At 43.3% G+C, this 19,957-nt stretch overlaps 1 protein-coding gene and 1 pseudogene across 1 annotated transcript; both read left to right on the forward strand.

The window, feature by feature from the left end:
• Nucleotides 1-1,258: 1,258 nt before the first annotated feature.
• LOC123157209 (uncharacterized) lies at nt 1,259-4,143 on the forward strand (annotated as a pseudogene).
• Nucleotides 4,144-13,895: 9,752 nt separating this feature from the next.
• On the forward strand, nt 13,896-16,731 carry LOC123163660 (putative disease resistance protein RGA1). Its single transcript, XM_044581024.1, has 5 exons — nt 13,896-14,294; nt 14,401-14,721; nt 14,838-15,055; nt 15,547-15,682; nt 15,988-16,731. Exons 1-5 carry the CDS (start codon nt 13,896-13,898, stop codon nt 16,729-16,731), a joined length of 1,818 nt encoding a protein of 605 aa, XP_044436959.1.
• The last annotated feature ends 3,226 nt before the right edge of the window (nt 16,732-19,957 follow it).

The following is a 19,957-nucleotide window of genomic DNA, read 5'->3' on the forward strand; positions in this document are numbered from 1 at the left end:
GGGTGCTCTTTCTTCCCCCTCTCTCGTTTCACTTGACGCTGATAGCTGATTGCTAGCATCCTCGGTTGTGCTCATGTCTTCTAAATTTGGCATGGTATGCATTTGCTTGAGATGAGGGTATGGGATGGAGGTGGCTCTAATTTCAAGGCTGTGGTTTATTGGGCTTATAATGTCGACATGATTAATGATATGAACCGTATGTTTTGTTTTCCACAAAATAGGTTTTTTCTATGCAATATGAGGCTAGGTTTCAATAACATGTGCCTTGCATTCGATGGCTATACAGTAACATGCTCTCTGAGAAAAGGTTATGTTTCATGTTATTATTATCTATTGCCTTGCATTCGATGGAAAATTGACAACCGCTATGTCATATCTTTGCCCACTCATGATGCCAATAAATAGTTCAAAAAAATTAGAAAGACTTATATATTTCACTATGCTAGCTACATATGTTTATGATGGTTTATTTTCACCAAATTTTGTTGCACTTTGACAGTAGACTATGTGATAATTTGTAATAGAGTTCAGAGAAACTGGCAACACACAGTTCCAAAAGAGTGCAATGCACATGGAAGGAAAGACTGTAGTATTAGCTGTTGTAATCTACGAAATTTCGTACTGCGTGAGTAAGGTTAAGAATGACCAACTGATTGAACTTGTTCACAACATTAACAGTAATCATGATAAACTTAGTATTCCTGACTTTCTATTTCTTGTTGTTTTCTACTGTGGACCTATTTGCAGGTTTTTACAGAGGAATTAGTTTAGGTGTTACTGGTTCACTTGCTACAGCTGAAACATATTTTGCTGTTATTGTTATTGAATGAACTAAGATATGGCTGGAGCACACTAATCCTAATCTAAGAGGTCATTTCTCTCACTTATTTGCTGGAGGAGTTAGAGAGAAATTTTTTTATGACCACTGTGTTTTCTTTCCAGAAAATCTGCATGACGTGGCGTAAAATTTATATTGGTTCTCAGCATGTTACTAGGATCTTGCTGCACAAATGGATTTTTGTATGTCCTGCATGGAGTTCTCGATAAGTTAATCCTTGTCATTTTTTAGTGCCACCAATGCATGTGGTCTTTGTATATTAAAACTTTTCCGGTCTCTGTTTTGGCTCATGTAATACTTACCGATACGATTTACTTGTTCATCAGAATAATGTGTTGATTCCTTGACACAGCATAAGCTTTTTTTCAAGCTCATTCCAGGAGATACACTTGCATCTTTTATCTATCCAGAAGGTACCCTATGAGGGGAACGATCGATGAGCTCAAGTACAAGGTACTCCGGCGTGACACCAAGAAGAAGGGGCGTTACAACAAGCTTGGTTTTGATATCGTAAGCGTCTTCCCTGCCCACAACCCCATCGTATTTCCTTTCAGGATGGGCAAGAAATTGTGCAGAATTGTGCAAACCATTGATGGCCTTGTCACATGGATGAATACCTTTGGATTCAAACAGATGCAATAGGCACCACCATCTAAGCATGGGAGGTTCTAGTGTGGCGGTCATGGGGGCCATCCCCCCCCCCCCCCCCCCCAACACACACACACACACACACACACTTTCCAGAACGTTTTTTACTAGTGCATTCATATGTATATGAAGTACTTTATTAACTATTTGTAATGTGTTTTGCAAAAAAAAACTACAACCCTTCATAATGTTGCCCCCTTGTTGGTCCAATTCTAGATCCGCTAGTGTATCTAAGTAGTGGCGCATGCATTACAGATTCCACCATACTCGACTCCGAGAATGACATTGTCAGGATGTCCATATAAGAAGAGAAGAGTAGATCGTGAGTATATTGATTGGTCAAGCTAGTGACAGGGATCATCACCCTTCCATTGTTGGAATGGGTGGGCTGGGCGAGAACGCCTTTGCTCGGCTTGTCTACAATGACCCGGAAATCCAGGAGTATTTCCAGCTCTAGAGGTGCTGGTGGGTGTCTGATAATTTTGACATTGTTAAGGTTGCAAGCAACATCTGTTAGACCAATGAGATTAATCATGAAAAGGCATTGCAGCAACTTCAGAAGAAAGGGAGTGGGAAGAGATACCTTATTGTGTTGGATAATGTATGGAATGAAGATGTTAATAAGTAAGAAAAACTCAGGACCTTCCTGAAGCACGGTGCCAAGGGAATTGCAATACCGACGACCACTCGTAATGCACAAGTGGCTCAAATTATGAAGACGTGCACTAAATGCAGTCTTAATCTCATAAATCTAGATAACATATTCCTGAAGGAAATATTTGAGACAAGAGCATTCAATTTCCAAAATCCAAACAAAACTAAGATAAGTGACATGGTTGAAAAGATTATGGATAGATGTGGGGGCTCCCCTTTGGCTGCCAAAGACTTTGGATCTATGCTGAGTAATAAGACTAGCACGAAACAATGGAAGAACATACTAACCAGAAGCAACACGGGCAATGAGAAGATGGCAACTTTAGCAATACTCCAACTCAGCTATGATGACTTGCCATCACACTTGAAACAATGCGTTGATATTTGTGCAGTATTTCCCAAAGATTACCAGATTGATGTGGAGATTTTAATCCAGCTATGGCACGTGATTACATACCATTGGTGGAAGGTGACAATCTTGAAAAGGTGGGCAAAGAAAATTTTAACAAGCAAACTTGGAGGTCATTCTTTAACCAACTCAAGCAAATTCTTTGGGGGGGGGGGGGGGGGGGGGTCCGTTCTAGAGCAGTATGCAAGATACATGATCTTATGCATGACATTGTCTCATGTGTAATGGTTAAAGTTGTCGTACTATAATTGACATGCATGATCAAAATTACTTGTTGTCGTGAGGCCCTACAAGGCACTTGTTCTCGTCTATCGCCATATCGGAACTCTTTTGTATGATTATCTGGAAAAAGAACTCTACATTTCTCCACTCGCTGTTGTATGCAGATAAACACACTGTTGGGTCAACACCACACTTGTCGAAGTACATTCATATGCATGCACTTCCACTCTTTGCATTGTGCAAACTTCCACTTGAACCAAGGCACTTACAGCACCTGAGGTATCTCAATCTCTCATAGAACACGTGGGTCAAAGAGCTTCCCAGGGAAATGAGCATACTATATAATCTACAGACCCTTACCCTTTCTAATTGTGAGAGTCTTGGTTGACTTCCTAAGGATATGAAGTATATGACAAATCTTGTCAACTATATACTAATGGTTGTAGATCACTGGAGTGCATACCTCCATAACTCGGGAAAGTCACTTCTCTGCAGACATTAACATATTTTGTGGTGGGTTCTAGCCCTGGTTGCAGTACTATTGGAGAAATACATGGCTTAAACCATGGTGGTGAATTAGAATTATCTAGTCTTCAATAATATGTAACTCAAACAGAAGCTAAAGCGTGCAGTCTTGCAAATAAAGACAAACTGAACCAGCACTGGGATGTCCTTGATGCTCCTAAACCTCAGGTTGCATTGGGGTTGTTAAGAATACACTCATACTCTACAAAGGTACCAATTTACCAACATGGGTGACAGATCTTACTTTTCTGGGGCATTTGACTGAGCTCGACCTAGATGGTTCTACAATGTGTGGCGAGTTTCCCAAATTCGGTCAATTTAAGGCTCTCAAAGTTCTCGTTTTGATAAGAGCATGTGCAGTCACAGTTCATCTGCAGCATTTCGAACATTAAAACACCTCAGGTTATAAAAATCGGAGATTTTGAGAGATGGGTGGCAATAGAAGGAGAAGAATTAACATTTCCTCTTCTGGAGAGAGTTCACTTGAAGAACTGCCGAAAGCTAACAACTCTGCCTGAAGCACCAAAACTCAAAATTATCGACATTGAGGAATATAAGGCTCAACTTTCCTTATCAATATGAATCCAGGCACGTGTGTTGCTTGTCTGACTTGTGGTTGTTTGTGAGTGATACAGAATCAACACCAGAACTGGAGCTTGATCAGGATCTTGAAGTATTCCTTTCGACACTACTATCTTTCGATTGCAGCTTTTTGTTCCGCTCAAGTCGATTGCAGCCAACAGTAGGGGTCTGGAAACAGTTTGGTCAGCTCGAGGAATTAGTGATCGGCGGTTTTGATACGCTCATCTACTGGCCTGGAGTTTTGAAGCTTGGTATCATTCAATAGTTAATACATTTATAGTTGCAGCAAGCTAGTAGGCCCCACCAAGCTGAAAGGATACTCAAGGGAGGGATCAACTCCTACCAAGCCTAGAAGATCTGAAGATATATCAATGTGGAAGCTTGATAGAGCTTTTCGTTCTCCCCCCTTCTCTCATGGGTATTGAAATTAGGTGGTGTGACCTTCTTCGGTCCATACTGGGGCAGGATGATAGAGAGTTGGAGAGCGTACAACACTACGGTACAGCAACACCATCAGAACAGTGCAGTGATCTTGCATCAAGAAGTTAGCCAGAGCAGTCACCTTCACCCAGAATTAATCATTTGCCATGTCTGGAGGCTTTAGTAATAGATGGTTGTAAGAAGCTTCGTTTCATGGCAGCCCAGTTGGATGGAGTCCTAACTTTTTGTATGTGGTGTTGCGATGGTATGGAGTCCATGTATTGCTTGCGAGGCCTGGCGTTACTGGAAAAACTACATCTTGAGAGATGCAAACATCTGGTATATGTACCAGGTAGTCTCAGGAATTATTCAGCCCTTCAGTACCTCTCATCACTCAATACTGCCCAGCTATAAATATATTTTTTGCGGGTGTGCCCAGCTATAAATATGACGCCAATTCATCGTGTCTCCAACAACAACTAGATAGCCTTGAGCACAAGGATATATCTTATGCTTGTTCGAGCTATCCTGATGAAGGTACCTTTTAGTTTCCTTTTCTTCATTTAGTTCTCTTATCTACCCTTCTCTATTGTGTTACAAATGTACACCTTCTGGCCTGCAGGTCAAAATGTTATTCTACTCGCCTTTTATTTTTGCTTTTGTTAACACATTTTGTTTGGTGTGTCTATTTTTCTTTGAATTCAAAGTCAAGAAGCATGTGAATAGTGTTAGTGTTAGAGTACGCAATGGGCCTAATGGGCCCGGGCTGGCGGTATAGCCCGTTAGTCTTATGGTTAATTAGAGATAAGGGTCGCTTGCTTAGGGGTCAAGTAAGCCTTGCCGGGGAGTCAAGTAAACAACTCTATGTAAGGGGAGGAGATGTATCAATCTAATCAAGCAAGAATTAAGAAGAAAATCCCTTCCCTCTTGGCCGGCCGTGGGCAAAAAGGCCTCCGGCCAGCCCTCTCGCGCCCTCCTTCTAGCAGCCACATAACAATCTGGTATCAACTTTTCTGGATTCGATCATGTCCAGCCCTCCACCGAGTTCTTCCCACCCGCCGCCGCCGCAAACCTACTCGTTGCCACCAGCGTCTTCATCGGCGCTGCTGCCCCACACAGCAGGCGCACCGGCATTGGGCGTGCTGGCGTCCTCAGGGGCGATTGCATCCTCTGCCCCGGCGCCGTCCGCCCTCATCCTCACCCCGGAGCAGATGACAGCCGCAATCCTGGAATTACCGCAGGCCGTGGCGGGCATCAGGGCCTTCCTCGTCGGGCCCTATGTGCCCCAGCCGCATCCCCAGCAGCCACCTCCTCCGCCGCCACACCAACAGCAGCTACCCCCGCTGCCGCCGCCCTCGGACGCGACCACGGTGCCGGTCATCTCGTACCAGTATGGGATGCCCTATGACGGGACTGCGACGACCTCGTTCCCATCAGCGCCGCCGCCGTCCCAGGGCGTCCCCATCCAGCAGATCAAGTTCCCGCCGTCGCCGTCACCGCTTCCGGCTTGGATCGCTACCTGCCACGTGTCGGCGGCGGTGAGGGTGCAGGCTGCTGTGCGCGGCCTCCTAGCGCGTCGGCGTGTGCGGGAGATGCGTGTTTTGCAGATGCTGCTCTTCCCAGTTGCGCTTCACTGCACAAAGGACCTCGATCTCGTCCGCTACGTCGGGGATCTTGGGCATGCGGCTTTCCCCACGGGCGGCGGGCATGTTGTTTCCCCACGGACAGCGACCTCAAAGTCTGCGACATCGGCGGTTGGGGGGCGCACCCCTCGTCGCCATTCTCCATCGAAAGCCCTCCACTCTTCTTTGTACGGTGCAGACCAACAGCCGTCCGGCGGGGAGAAGGCATGGTGTCACCGACAGGAGCGCACCGCGTAGCACCCCTGCATTCCGCCGCCGGCCACCGCGAGGGCGCCTCTGCTGGTCGCTCTTGCGACCACTTCCAGGTAGCCATACACATGCATTCCTTTTGTCCAGATGGTGTCCATGAGATCCAGGTGGCTGTACACGTGCACGTCCGGCGTGCGGATTGTGTCCACTTTATGTTCAAGGGTCCAAAATAAAGTATCCCTGTCCATTTCAGGTTGAGAGTAATAAAACAAGCCGAGATGTAAAAGGCTTGTTTTTAGGTGTTAGGTTTGTGTTGCACCGAGTCATGGTTATAAGTTGGTTAGGTTGTAGCTCGGGGACAAGCTGCATGTCCAGGTGGGGTGTAGTGTTAGTGTTAGAGTACGTAATGGGCCTAATGGGCCTGGGCTGGCGGTATAGCCCGTTAGTCTTAGGGTTAATTATAGATAAGGGTCGCTTGCTTAGGAGTCAAGTAAGCCTTGCTGGGGAGTCAAGTAAACCACTCTATATAAGGGGAGGAGATGTATCAATCTAATCAAATAAGAATTAAGAAGAAAATCCCTTCCCTCTTGGCCGGCCGTGGGTAAAAAGGCCCCCGGCCGGCCCTCTCGCACCCTCCTTCTAGCAGTCACATAACAAACAGAGTTTTCACGTGTCTTACTAATGAGTAATGACAGGAGAGGTTTTGCCTTTGATAGACATTAACTTTGATCAAGTCAACTTGGATTATACTTAAATCATCATTTGCACTCGTCATATGCTATGTCCCATTTCTAGTGGTCACTGTTTTCAAATTTGTGAACATTTTTTTATAAATCAATGAAATCTTTTCAAAACCGCGAACACGTGGGCTGGCCTAAGAGGCACATGAGGGCAACGATGCTCAATGGGATACCATGCCCGCTGATATAAGAGGGATAGTTGCTTAGAATTTAAGCACTCCCAGCTCCATTCTAACTCATCAGCGTCCATGAATTGAGAAAAAAATAGGAATTTTGGAAAAAAAAAATCAAGGATTTGAAAAAACTTCAACGATTTTAGGAAAAGTTTCTCGATTTCTGGAAAAATCCATTTATTTTGAAAAAAAAAATCATCAACTTTGAAAAAATCATTAATTTCGAAAAAAATTATCATCAATTTGAAAAACAAGTTCAGCAATTTTGAAAAAAGTTCATCGATATTGGAAAATTTCATGAATTATAAAAAAAGTTCACCAATTTTGTAACAATATTTACAATTTATGAAAAAGTTCATTGATTTAAAAAATCGAAATTGAAAAAGAATTGCACTGCAAAACAAAAAAGGAAAAGGAAAAAGAAAAATAAAAACCGAACAAAAGTGTTTGAAAAAATGAGAAAGAAAGTAACAAGAACAGAGAAAAAGGAAAATAGAAAAAAGAAAAAAGGAAAAAAGAAAGGAGGAAAGAGGAAAGAAGAAAATAATGATAAAGAGGCATGTAATCATATGAACTGACATTGGCTGGTTGGCTATTGCGTCTGCCTCTGAACCAGCAAGTCGCTGGATTGAATCCTGCCACGCTCATAATGTTTTTTGCAGGTTAAAATCAGAAAGAAAAGATAGATGGGCCGGCCTAGCTCGCAGGTGTACCACGTATACGTATACGGCGGGCGAATGGTTTCTTAAATATGACCATCATGCCCTTTCTTATGAAAATGTATGGGCTAATCCGAGCCATTCCTGTGTTTTGGGGGGGGGGGGGGGGGGTACCGAAGCATAAGTGTTTTAGAGTTTCTATTAGTGGTTATCCCTCCGATCCTTTTTAGTCAACATATAAATTTTTTCTGAAGTCAAAGTATCTCTACTTTGACCAAATTTGTAGAAAAAGAATCAACATTCACAATGCCAAATCAATATTGTTAGATTTATTACGAAATGCATTTTCATAGAATACATATCTAATATTGTAGATGTTGATATATTTTAATATAAATTTGGTCAAACATTGCATGGTTTGACTTGACACAAATCTAATACGCAAAGTAAAAAGGGTCGAAGGGAGTACTACAAGTTGAAGTCATACAACACTGAAGTATGCTTTCTCAACTCATCTATTTCTACAAATCATACTTAAAACAGGGTCAAACTTGCAATGTTGACCATTTTGTGAAGGTTTTTATTTTAAACTTGTGGTATTGCATGTTTATGATTTTTTTTCACTTACTAGTTCACACAAGAGGGCTTCATGCACAAGGATTTCAATTTTTGAGGCATTTTTCATTTTCTTTGATCTTTCCAAATGGGGCCAAACTTGCAATGTTGACCATTCATATCAAATAGGTTGGTTGTCCCAAGTGCATGCACCACCAACATAAGAGCATAAAATGATTCTTTTTTTTATTTTCAGGACCATCAAATTTGAGCAAGTTCTGATAATTAACTGGAAATCCAGTAAATCTATGAAATATAGCAATAATTCTCCGAAATTCATTAAACTTGGTCAGTGGGATGGCAATGTGGTTCTTTGGACGAAAAATGGAACGGCCCAATTTCCAAACTTATTTCAAGCACTTCCTTCACAAAAAAGTCATTTCTAACACTTGGAAAATGAAAAATTTAGTTTTTATTCAAAAATATATAATTCCTATGGCAACATTATTCACAATGGTAACACCCATAGTTGTGACAAATACGGACATGTTATCATGGACAATGCCATGGATGTGGCAATGGCCATGGGCATATGCCTTGAAATCCATGAAAATTCATACTAGATAGACCATTTTGTAAAGATTCTTTTCTAACTTATTGTATTGCAAGTTTGTGATTTTCTTACTTACTAGTTCACACGAGAGGGCTTCATGCACAAGGATTTCAATTTTAGAGGGTTTTTTCATTTCTTTTTCATTTTTTCTAAAAGGGGGGTCAAACTTGCAATGTTGACCATTCATACCAAATGTTTAGACTTTCAAATTTGTTTGTCTCAAGCACATACACCACCAACATTATAGCATAAAATGACACTTGTCAATTTTCAGGATCAAACTTCATCACACTTGTAGTTCAAATTTGAGCAAGTTCTAATAATTCACGGAAAATCCTGTAAATCAATGAAATATAGCAACAATACTCTAAAATTCATGAAACATCGTCAGTGGGCTGACAATGTGGTCTATTTCAGATAAAAAATGGAAAGGCCCAATTTTTGAACTTTTTTCAAGCACTTCACAAAAAAGTCATTTCTGGCACTTGAAAAATGGAAAATTTTAGTTTCTTTTTGCAAAAACAATTATAATTCCTATGGCAACATTGCTCACAATGTTAACACCCATAGTTGTGCCAAATTTGGACACCTTCTTTGTTTTTTTAAATGAGGTTAATCTAGCACATGAAAAATGAGAAATAATAGTAGTATCCTCTAGTTTGGTCATATAAATTCTGAAAATTACGTGACTTGTAAAAAAGTACTTTTATTATAGTAAGGCCATCTATGCTTACTTTCTGCAAGAGATGATCAAGAATCAATTCATCTCCTTCACAACGCAAGCATTGATGGCCATATTATAATTCAAGTAGTTTACTGCATCTGAACAACACTGCTATTTAAGATGGTCGGCGAGCCTCTCGCGCGGCTACGTGGGACTAAACACCATCCGTCAATACGGTGTGGAGGATGCTCAAGTGTGTGTGTGGGCCGGCCAGGTACTCCCATCGGAGTTAAAATTTTTAGACGGTTTTGCAAAGTTTTGATCTAAAATAAAATCAAAATAGACTCAAACAAATACGAAATGGTGGAAATAAAAGAGAGAGAAGAAAACTTACCTAGCAGCCCACCACTGTGCAGTGTAACCCATCTAGGGACAACCTCGTATTCAACCTCGCGCCTAGTGGTAGAGGAGGACACGTTTGAGAGCTCCAGCTCCTGCTTCGTGCCGTCGAGCGCCTTCTTCATCCCCAGCTCTACGCCAAGAGACAAGCACGATAACACTAGTTCGATCCTATCTACTATCCATCACTTTCCCCTCCACTTGCTCGCTCTCCAACCATGACCGAGAACGCCATGTCCGCGCCGAGGTCAACCAACGCAGGCACGGTTCTGGCCGAGGCTGAACGTCCAAGCTTTTGCTAACAAATTCATGCACGTCCCCGGCTAGACCATAGGATCAACCTCCTCCGTCATCCAGCACGCCCATGGGTGACGTCATCCAGCACACCCATCGACGGCGGAGTGGCTCTCACCTCTGCGACACTGACGCCGGACGACGCACACGTCCATGACACCCACACGGATCTCCACAACAACTACATCCTGGAGCCGCGGTGGAGGAAGGCCACGCCACCGCCATCATCCCCTGCCTGGGCTTTGTCCCATGGAGCACCAGCGGCGGCGAGGAGAGAGGCAGCGCCGGTTTGAAGCCCTAGATCGGATTTGTAGGGAGCATGTTCCTCGGAGGGACGATTTTGAATGAGCCCCTCTTGAAGTGATGTAATTCGTGTACATGCTTGAATAGATAGGGGTATGTGAAATTCCTCATCCAGTTTAGTGGAATTGTACATGCTTTGAACGGGAAGGCTAGATCTCGTGTCCGCCTCTATTTCAGTGCTCGGCCTCAATGATCTAGATTATAACTGAAAATACTACATATACTACACCTCCATCATTAGTTTCTCCTTCTAGGCCATTGTTCACGGTAAAGTTTGTCTTCATTGCAAATCAACATGTAGACAGGATTTAAATGTGAACTAACTCTTCGCAGCAACCATCCCTCCTGCCGTTGAGGAGGGTGTGCTTAAGTAGCCAGAACACACGTGACATCTCCAGAATCGTGCATGGGCGAGTCACTTGACGAGACGTACATCCCACTGAATGTTTGTGCAACCAAGCATGCACAAGCGGGTGATATGTTTGTATATGCAACGTGTATGTAATATGTATCAATCAAATATTCAAAATCTAGAATATACAGTATGTGCGACATCGTTGTACTCGGAATGTTCACATCCCATGAGTTGAATCCGATGTATTGCATTGCATAGTATACAAGCACCTGCTTTGTTGTTGCTTGTGGAAAAAGTGAGACAACAAATTTAGCATCATAGTACTTCGGTTCATTTGGCAAACTACTCGCCCTAATGACGACTGAAAGACTTGTTTTGGTCGGCATTCTGCCTGTGTCGCGTCTTCCTGGAGAGTCTCAACTACACGATGTGTGGCTGGAATGCCGACACCGGCTTGGATATTTGTTAGAGCAAACAATAGCGTAAACATGTCGATGATGTAGCTGGTAGACGAGATGATTTGCCCACAACCTCAATAACGCTCGCCTTGTTCGTCTGCTACACCAAAGCTCTGCCTACCAACCGCAGAGACGAACTCCGCCATCCTGTCAAAGCTCGACCTGTCGCCGCAATGAATCATGACGAGTCCCAAGCTTTGACCTCTAGCTCAAATTCCAATGCATCCCATTTCTGAAATATACCCCCATTGAACTACCAGTGCCACTTATGTGTGTTGGTAATTTTCGCTTTCTCCATAGACTTATTCATATTCTACACGGTTGTCTCACAATGACACACCTCTATTGTTGTTTCGAGCATTGCTTCTGCTGCATGAGGAATCTAGTTATTTATAGTCAGCATGTATGTGTAGACTTCATTGCTTCACCAAACTTCTCGTATCTGCTTCTTTAATTTTCTTCTTTCGATTGCAGTCCTAGCCATCGACAAAATAACATCTCTAAGGCACACTAGCGCATCCAACGTATGTAGTCTTGCGATACACAAGTTGGGTTCCGCCTTGTTGCAGATTTATCGCCTTCACTAAACTTCACATGTTTGCCTCTTTATTTTCTTCATTTAAGTGTACTGTGGTGGTTGAGGAACTAAAATCTCCAAGGTGCATTAATGCATCCATTGTAACCATGCTTGACATGCCAAAGGTTGGGCTCAATGTTGGTGCATGGAGTAGACGTAATAGTCTTCATTGGACAACGAATGGCATGTCGCCGGGTATGGATCCCTTGAGATGACTTCCTAGGCGCTGGCTAGGAGAGGGATCTAAAGCCATTCATGATCTAGGTAAAGCTGGGTGAAAATGAGTTCAACAAAGTTTTGGTCAACCACGAAATCTCATTAAACATTATCAACACATTAAGAATGCTGGGGGCCCCGTAAGCGAGGTCGTGAAATACGTTGACTTTTTCATGCACTACTAGGTAATGATAGAAGCCTTGGCATGCCGAGAGCCATGCCTCTTGTGACAGATGTCAGGCTACATAACACATGGTGGCTAGAGGTCGTTGTCTAGCAGTGGTGAAGAACACGAAAGCCGGTTGTGGTGGTGGGAGGGGGGGGGGGGGGGGGGGGGGGGTTGAGTATCTTGCAGTAAATGCAACATGTTGGAGATCAACAAACGAGGAAAGTGTTCCTTTGAGGTGTTCTTTGCACATGAGAATAGGGCTTTGAATCCTAAAGCACATCGATTTTCCCATAGCGCTCTGTATTTGCCTCTGGGTCATCATCTGTGGCTTGCAGTTCTAGCCGATGGGCTCTCTATCTTTCTAAACTCTACTAGTTAACAAAGAGGCAACTATGCTGATGCCATAATTTACAACAATAAGCAAGAATAAAAGGAAACAAACCATTGTACATAGGAAACAATTGGTATAAAATGCACCCAAGAACCTAACAAATTAAAAGTAGCAACTAACAATAGATTCGATACTGACTCTTACATAATATATTCATATCATAAATTTCAATGCTAATAGATCTACATGAAGTTGCAAATTTGCCTCTCCGAATATATGTTCCATCTTGCCACCGGTGACGACGAACCGATTCTTTCAGTATTTGCAGAACTGGCAAAAGATGATAGGATGATTGTTGGTCGCCATTGATAAAATCTTGTGAGTTATTCTGGTTTGGAGTTTCAAACGAGAACCATCACGTTTAAAACAAGTTGACTTCAGTTTTCTGAAATGGTACAAGTAAGCACTCGCAAAAAAAATGCTACAAGCAACAACGAGTAGCTGCTGCAACAGCAGCCGCAGATCGACTCCGGCAAAAACAAATCGAAATCCTCACGACCCGCCGCCCCCACGCCCTTGAGTCTCGCACAAACCGCCACCGGCGATGATTCCCTGCTCCATCCTCCTCACCTTCTTCTCGCCTCCCTCGACTGCTCTTCCACACAGCGCAGGCTCCGCCACAACCCCCCGCCCCCCTGCATTCTCTCCGCCGACGACCCCCCTCCAGCATCCGGCTCCCTCCCTGCCGGCGACCCCCTCTGCCACATCAGGCTCCCTCCCCGCCGGCGACCCCCTCTGCCACAACCAGCTCCTTCCCCGTCGCGATGCCCCCCTCCACTACCTCCTGCTCCAGCCCCTTCGCCCCATCTCTTCTCCCCCACCCTGAAGTGAAGAGAGAGAAAGGGGAGAATCGCGGGAGGAAACTGCCGCTAGATCCATGGCGGACCCGGGAGGAAAGCGGTGCTAGGCTGGGCCGGTGTGTTCCAGGATGGCATCCGATGCTATGCTAGCGTGTTAGGCTGGGCCCTATCTTTTTCCGTTCACACGCCATTCTTCAGTTCAGAATTCAGATGCGGTTTCGGATGGCGTAGCAGCCGGAGATGCTTGCCCCATTCTCTCTAAACAAAAAATGCTTGCCCCACCTTCTTCATCCAATTGGCCTAGGTCTGCACAGAACCCCATTCCTCTCCAGCATAGCGCCTGTGTTTCTAAGTGTCCCCGTGCCCGTGCGTGCGTTCTTGCGAGCCCGGAGAGCAACAATGGCGGAGCTTGTGGTCGGGCCGCTGCTCTTCATGCTCAAAGACAAGGCGTCCAACTACCTTCTGGAGCAGTACAAGGTGATGGACGGCATGAAGGAGCAGCGTGAGATCCTGAAGCGCAAGCTGCCGGCCATCTTGGACATCATCCAAGATGCCGAGGAGAAAGGGGCTTACCGGCCCGGAGTATGTGCTTGGCTAGAGGCACTCAAGAATGTCGCCAATGAGGCGAACAATGTCTTCGATGAGTTCAAGTACGAGGTGCTGCGGCGTGATGCCAAGAAGAAGGGGCAATACAAGAAGCTTGGCTTTGATATCGTGAGTCTCTTCCCTGCCCACAACCCCATCGTATTTCGTTGTAGGATGGGGAAGAAGCTCTGCAAGATTGTGCACACCATTGAGGTCCTTGTCACAGAGATGAATGCCTTTGGATTCACACCAATGGAGCAAAGCACCAGCATCCAAGCAGTGGCGCAACACAGATTCCATAATTATTGATTCTGAGAAGGATATTGTCAGCAGATCTAGAAACGGAGAGAAGAAGATAGTGAATGTACTGGTTGATCAAGCAAGGGACAGGGGTCTCATTTCCCTTCCCATTGTTGGAATCAATGGGTTGGGCAAGACCACCTTCGCGCAGCTTGTCTACAATGACCCTGAAATTAAGGAGTATTTCCAACTCCAGAGGTGGTGTTGTGTGTCAGATGATTTTAACGTTGCTAAGATTGCAAGCAATATCTTTCAGACCAATGAGATGGATCGTGAAAAGGCATTGCAGAACCTTCAAAAGGAATTAAGTCAGAAGAGATGCCTTGTTGTGTTGGATGATGTATGGATGGAGACGCTGATAAGTGGGAAAAACTCAAGACCTGCTTGAAGCATGGTGCCAAGGGGAGTGCAATACTGACGACCACTCATAAACCAAAAGTGGCTCACATTATGAAGATGTGCATTGATGATAGCCATAACCTCGGAAAGCTACATAAAGTATTTCTAAAGGAAATACTTGAGAATAGAGCATTCTGTTTGCAAAAACCAAATGCTGTTGAGCCTGAGCTAAGTGAGGTGGTTGAAATGATTCTGGATAGATGTGTGGGCTCTCCTTTAGCTGCCAAAGCCTTTGGATCTATGTTGAGTACAAAGACTAGCATGAAAGAATGGAGGTACGTACTAACCAGAAGCAATACTTGCAATGAGGACACTTTACCTGTACTCAAGCTCAGCTATGATGACTTGCCATCACACTTGAAACAGTGCTTTGCTTTTCGTGCAGTATTTCCCAAAGATTATGAGATTGATGTGGAAATATTACTCTAGATATGGATGGCACATGATTTCATACCACTGAAGAAAGGTGAACTTCTTGAAAGGGTGGGAGAGAAATTTTTGATGAGCTAACTTGGAGGTCGTTTTTTCAAGATGTCAAGCTAATCTCTCAAAGAAAAAAATTATCAGCTCCGTTCTAGAACAGTATGCAAGATACATGATCTTATGCATGACATTGTATTATCTGTTATGGGAAAAGATTGTCTTACTATAGTTGATAGGCCTACTCACAAGGAGTTGTTGTCAGCAGGCCCCACTCGCCACTTATTCTCATCATATCGTTTTATTGGAACTCTTTTGGATGATTATCTGAAGATACACTCTCCAGCTCTCCAGACACAGTTGTGTCCTACATACGCTCTTGGCTTAGCACCACACTTGTTGAAGTACAGTCATCTGCGAGCACTGGAATTTTGTGGACCGAGAAAACATCCACTTCGACCAAGGCACTTACAGCACCTGAGGTATCTTGATATCTAAGGCATTTCGAGGATCGAAGAGCTTCCCAAGGCAATAAGTTTATTGTATAATCTCCAGACTCTCAATCTTTCCTAATGTTGGAAACTTGGTCGACTTCCAATGGATATAAAGTATATGAGGAATCTCCGTCACCTCTACACTAATGGATGCAAATCACTAGAGTGCATGCCTGCAGACCTCAGGCAACTCAATTCTCTACAGACTGATGGGGTCTAGTCCTGGCTGCAGTACTATTAGAGAACTACGGGACTTAAATCTTGGTTGGGAATTAATGCTATCTCGTCTTCAGTATGTAACTGAAGAAGATGCTAAAGCATGCAGCCTGGGAAATAAAGAGAAACTCGCATGTTTATCTCTTGAATGGAGCAATTACAGCAATAGGGAACTGGACCAGCACAGAAGTGTGCTTGATGCTCTTCAACCTCATGTTGCATTGGAGCTTCTAAAGATAAACTCCTATGAAGGTATTGGCTTCCCGACATGGGTGACAAGTCCTAATTTTCTGCAGCATTTGACTGAGCTCTGCCTAGATGGTTGCACAATGTGTGAGGAATTTCCACAGTTTGGTCAATATAAGTCGCTTGAAGTACTTATCTTGAAAAGGTTGAGCAAACTGCAAAGCCTATGCAGCCACAGTTCATCTACAACATTTCCAACATTGAAATACCTCACATTAGAAAATTTGGAAAATTTTGAGAGATGGGTGGCCTCAAAAGGAGAATATTTAACATTTCCTGTACTCAAGAATGTTAAAATTGAAAACTGCCCAAAGCTAATGACTCTGCCTGAAGCACCAAAACTCAAAGTTATAGAGCTAGCAGAAGAGAAGGCTCAACTATGCTTATCAATATTCAGATCCAGGCATGTGTCTTGCTTGTCTGATTTATCCCTGTGTGTCAATGATACAGAAGCAAAACCAACACTGGAGCTTGATCAAGATCGTGAAGTATCTCTTTCGGAACTAAGGTTGCATGGTTGCAGCTTTTTGTTCTGCTCAAGTCCATCGCAGCCAACATTTGGGGTCTGGAAATGATTTGGTCAGCTTGTGAAGTTGATAATCAAATCTTGTGATATGCTCGTCTACTGGCCTGAAGAAGAGTTCCGAAGCTTGGTTTCATTGAAGTTTTTTTACATCAATCACTGAAGTAAGCTAATATGCCCCACCAAGGTGAAAGCATGATGTACTCGAGGAAGGGATCAACTCCTGCCAAATCTAAAAAATCTAATAATAAAATATTATGAGTGTTTGATAAAGATTTTCGTTCTTCCCCCATCTCTCACGAGTATTCAGGTTTCCAACTACGGTAGTATTGTGTCCACACTGGGGCAGGATGATAGGGAGTTGAAGAGTCTACAACACTTTGATACAGCAGCATCGTCAGAACATTGCAGTGGCCTTGCATCCACGAGTATGCCAGAGCAGTCACCTTCACCCAAAATTAATACTTTGCCATGCCTCGAGTCTTTAGGTATAATTGGCTGTAAGAAGCTTCGGTTCGTGCCAGAGCAGTTGGATACACTCCTAGAATTGTATATTTGGGATTGCAATGAGCTAGAGTCGCTGGATTGTTTGGGAGACCTTCCATCACTGGAAATACTATTTCTTTCTGGATGTAAACATCTGGCATCTATAAATATGAAGCACTGTTAGATACTGCCCAGCTATAAATATGAAGCCACTTTATCAATGCCTCCAACAACGGCTTGATAGCCCTGAGCGCAAGGATATATCTCGTGCTTGTTCAAGCGATCCTAATGAAGGTACCTCTCAGTTTCCCGTACTTCATTTTTTTCTTTCTCTGTTTCCCCCTCACTGGTACGCCTCGGTGCTATACAAATAGTTTTTAACCCTTTTCCGCGACGGCATTTGAAACCGTCGCCAAGTGAGTATGGGCGATAGGGGGTTCTTCCCACACGATCCAGAAACCGTCGGGGATAGGGAGCCTTGATGCGTACAGTTGTCCCTATATAACCGTTTCCGATATCTCGAATATCCCAAACGCTTCATCCTTGCTACTCGTTTGTGCTCGCATTGTCATCGCAGTCGGAGTTTTGTGGTTTTACCTAAAACCAGGCAGACTCCAGGCACGGGAGCTTTCCAGCCAGATTCCAGGCACGGGAGTTTTACGATGCCTAGCACATCACAAACAGTTCATGATTACAAACCGTGTACGATAGGTAGACAATCACACACATTTACTTTTCCCGCATCATATGTGATTGTGTCTGACATCACTCACGCTTTGCAAATGGCAACTGTGTGCATACTTGCACACGTTTCCTCTCTGTGAACCGTCTCGGATTATGGTGTATATCGCAAACGTTTGTGTTTTACCAACCGTGTGTGTCGTAATGACCTGCTCAACGTAATTTCAGCCTAATTTAATTGCTGCTATTTAAAATTATACCTAATTTAAACTTGAAAGTACGTTATAGTTTTATTCATATCCATTAGGTTGAAACAACCAATGCATTATTCGATTCACAGGTACATATGTTTAAGAATTACATAAGCACCAAATAAAGAATGATGAACCAGGGTTCTATATTTGTACTATTACAGATGGTAAAGAAAGAGGCGACAGACATTCCGGTTGTTGAAAGGTGAAGCGGAACGGCCCTATTGTGCTCTCCTGGATGCAGAAGGCATGCAGGACTCTAGTCCAACCCCTTGTGATGGCCGGCCACCAATCATGTAGTTTGAGAGGTAATCTTGAGTAAACTGCTTCTGGATCCACTGCAAAAGAAAAAAGATTCAGATATTGCCATCTAACACAACTCATTACGGGCAGTAAAAAGAAGGCTACAGGGTTCTTACTTACCATCCTGCTGTTTATTGTTGTCTTGCATAAAGTGTAAACAAATAGTTCGATTGACATCTTTTGACTCATTTTAATAACAATCTTTATCAGTTTCCTCACTTGATGCTGGTTCATGAATATCTCATTGCCCCATACGCAGAAAGGGTCGAAGTGTGGATCTTTGGCAATGATATATGTACCTAAAAGCACCAAGTTAATATTATAAGCTAAACAACAATTGAAAATGATGTAGTACAACACTCCCTCCATCCCATTATATAAGATTTTATTACATGTATATCTAGACATCATCAGAACATTAAGGTAACACTCTTTCTTGTTGCTATGTAGCCTGAGATTGCATATTTAGTCATTCAGTACAATGCATGTTGCTATGTAGCCTCAGATATGTTAAATATGACCCTAGTTTATTGATAAATGGGTTACAGATATATTCAGTGAAATGTCCGATTCGACGATTAATCCCTTATCAGCCCCAGGCTATATGGTACCAGCTACCGATATCCTGAACAGTGAGTACGTATAAGCAATGCGATGAAACTAACCTCGATGGAAAACAACACTGTTCTCAATATTGTCATGCATGATGAGTACATATAAAGGCATGTTAAGCACAACAGGCTAAACATCAACCAAATATATCCATGGTAGACCACATAATCTACAAATGATAGATTCAGTGTGCAAGCTTAAGCATGCTAGTTAAGCAAAACAAGAAGTGAAAATGTGTGTTAACTGCATCAGGCATAATATTTAAAAACAAGAAAGTAGTCATTCAAACTGGTATTGTGCAGGTCTACAGTACACTAGTTATTCTTAAAAAAACGAAAAGGCATGTTAACTGCAATATCCTTAACAGCAACCAAATATCGTAATTCATAGTGGTATTGTTGAAACTGTTATTGATGAAATTGAACTGCACGGCAAATAGTTGCACATATAAAGCATCACATTGTGAAGAACTGAAATAAAAAAGTCAGAAGGACATCTCTAGGCGATCCTTAAAAAGTTAAAGGACTAAAACCCTTAGTAGATATATATATATATATACTCCAGCAATTTTTGGCCTTTTCTAGTCGATCCCCTAAACTTAAGGTTGTAAACTTCAATTTCATCAAGTTCAAAGCAGGTTCAACCGAAAGTAGCATGCATTCAAACATAAACATAGATAGTTTTGCATAACCGAACATAAAACATAAATTTAAACTAAGCTAAACTACTTTCGGTAGCAGTAGAGGTCAAGCCAATCCTTCCTCGTCATGTACGGTGTGCTGCGAGCCGGGTCCGGGCCGGTACCATCGTCGGGGTCGTTGGGAAGGCACACCTCCCCTCGTCGACGTCGATCTCCTCGTCCTCGGGGCCCACCTCGACGCCCTCTGCGCCACCGTCGCCGCCGCCTTCGACCTCGTCATCGGAGGAGAGCGCGATAACCTCGCC

The sequence above is a fragment of the Triticum aestivum genome, chromosome 1D, assembly GCF_018294505.1.
Source record: "Triticum aestivum cultivar Chinese Spring chromosome 1D, IWGSC CS RefSeq v2.1, whole genome shotgun sequence".
NCBI lineage: Eukaryota > Viridiplantae > Streptophyta > Magnoliopsida > Poales > Poaceae > Triticum > Triticum aestivum.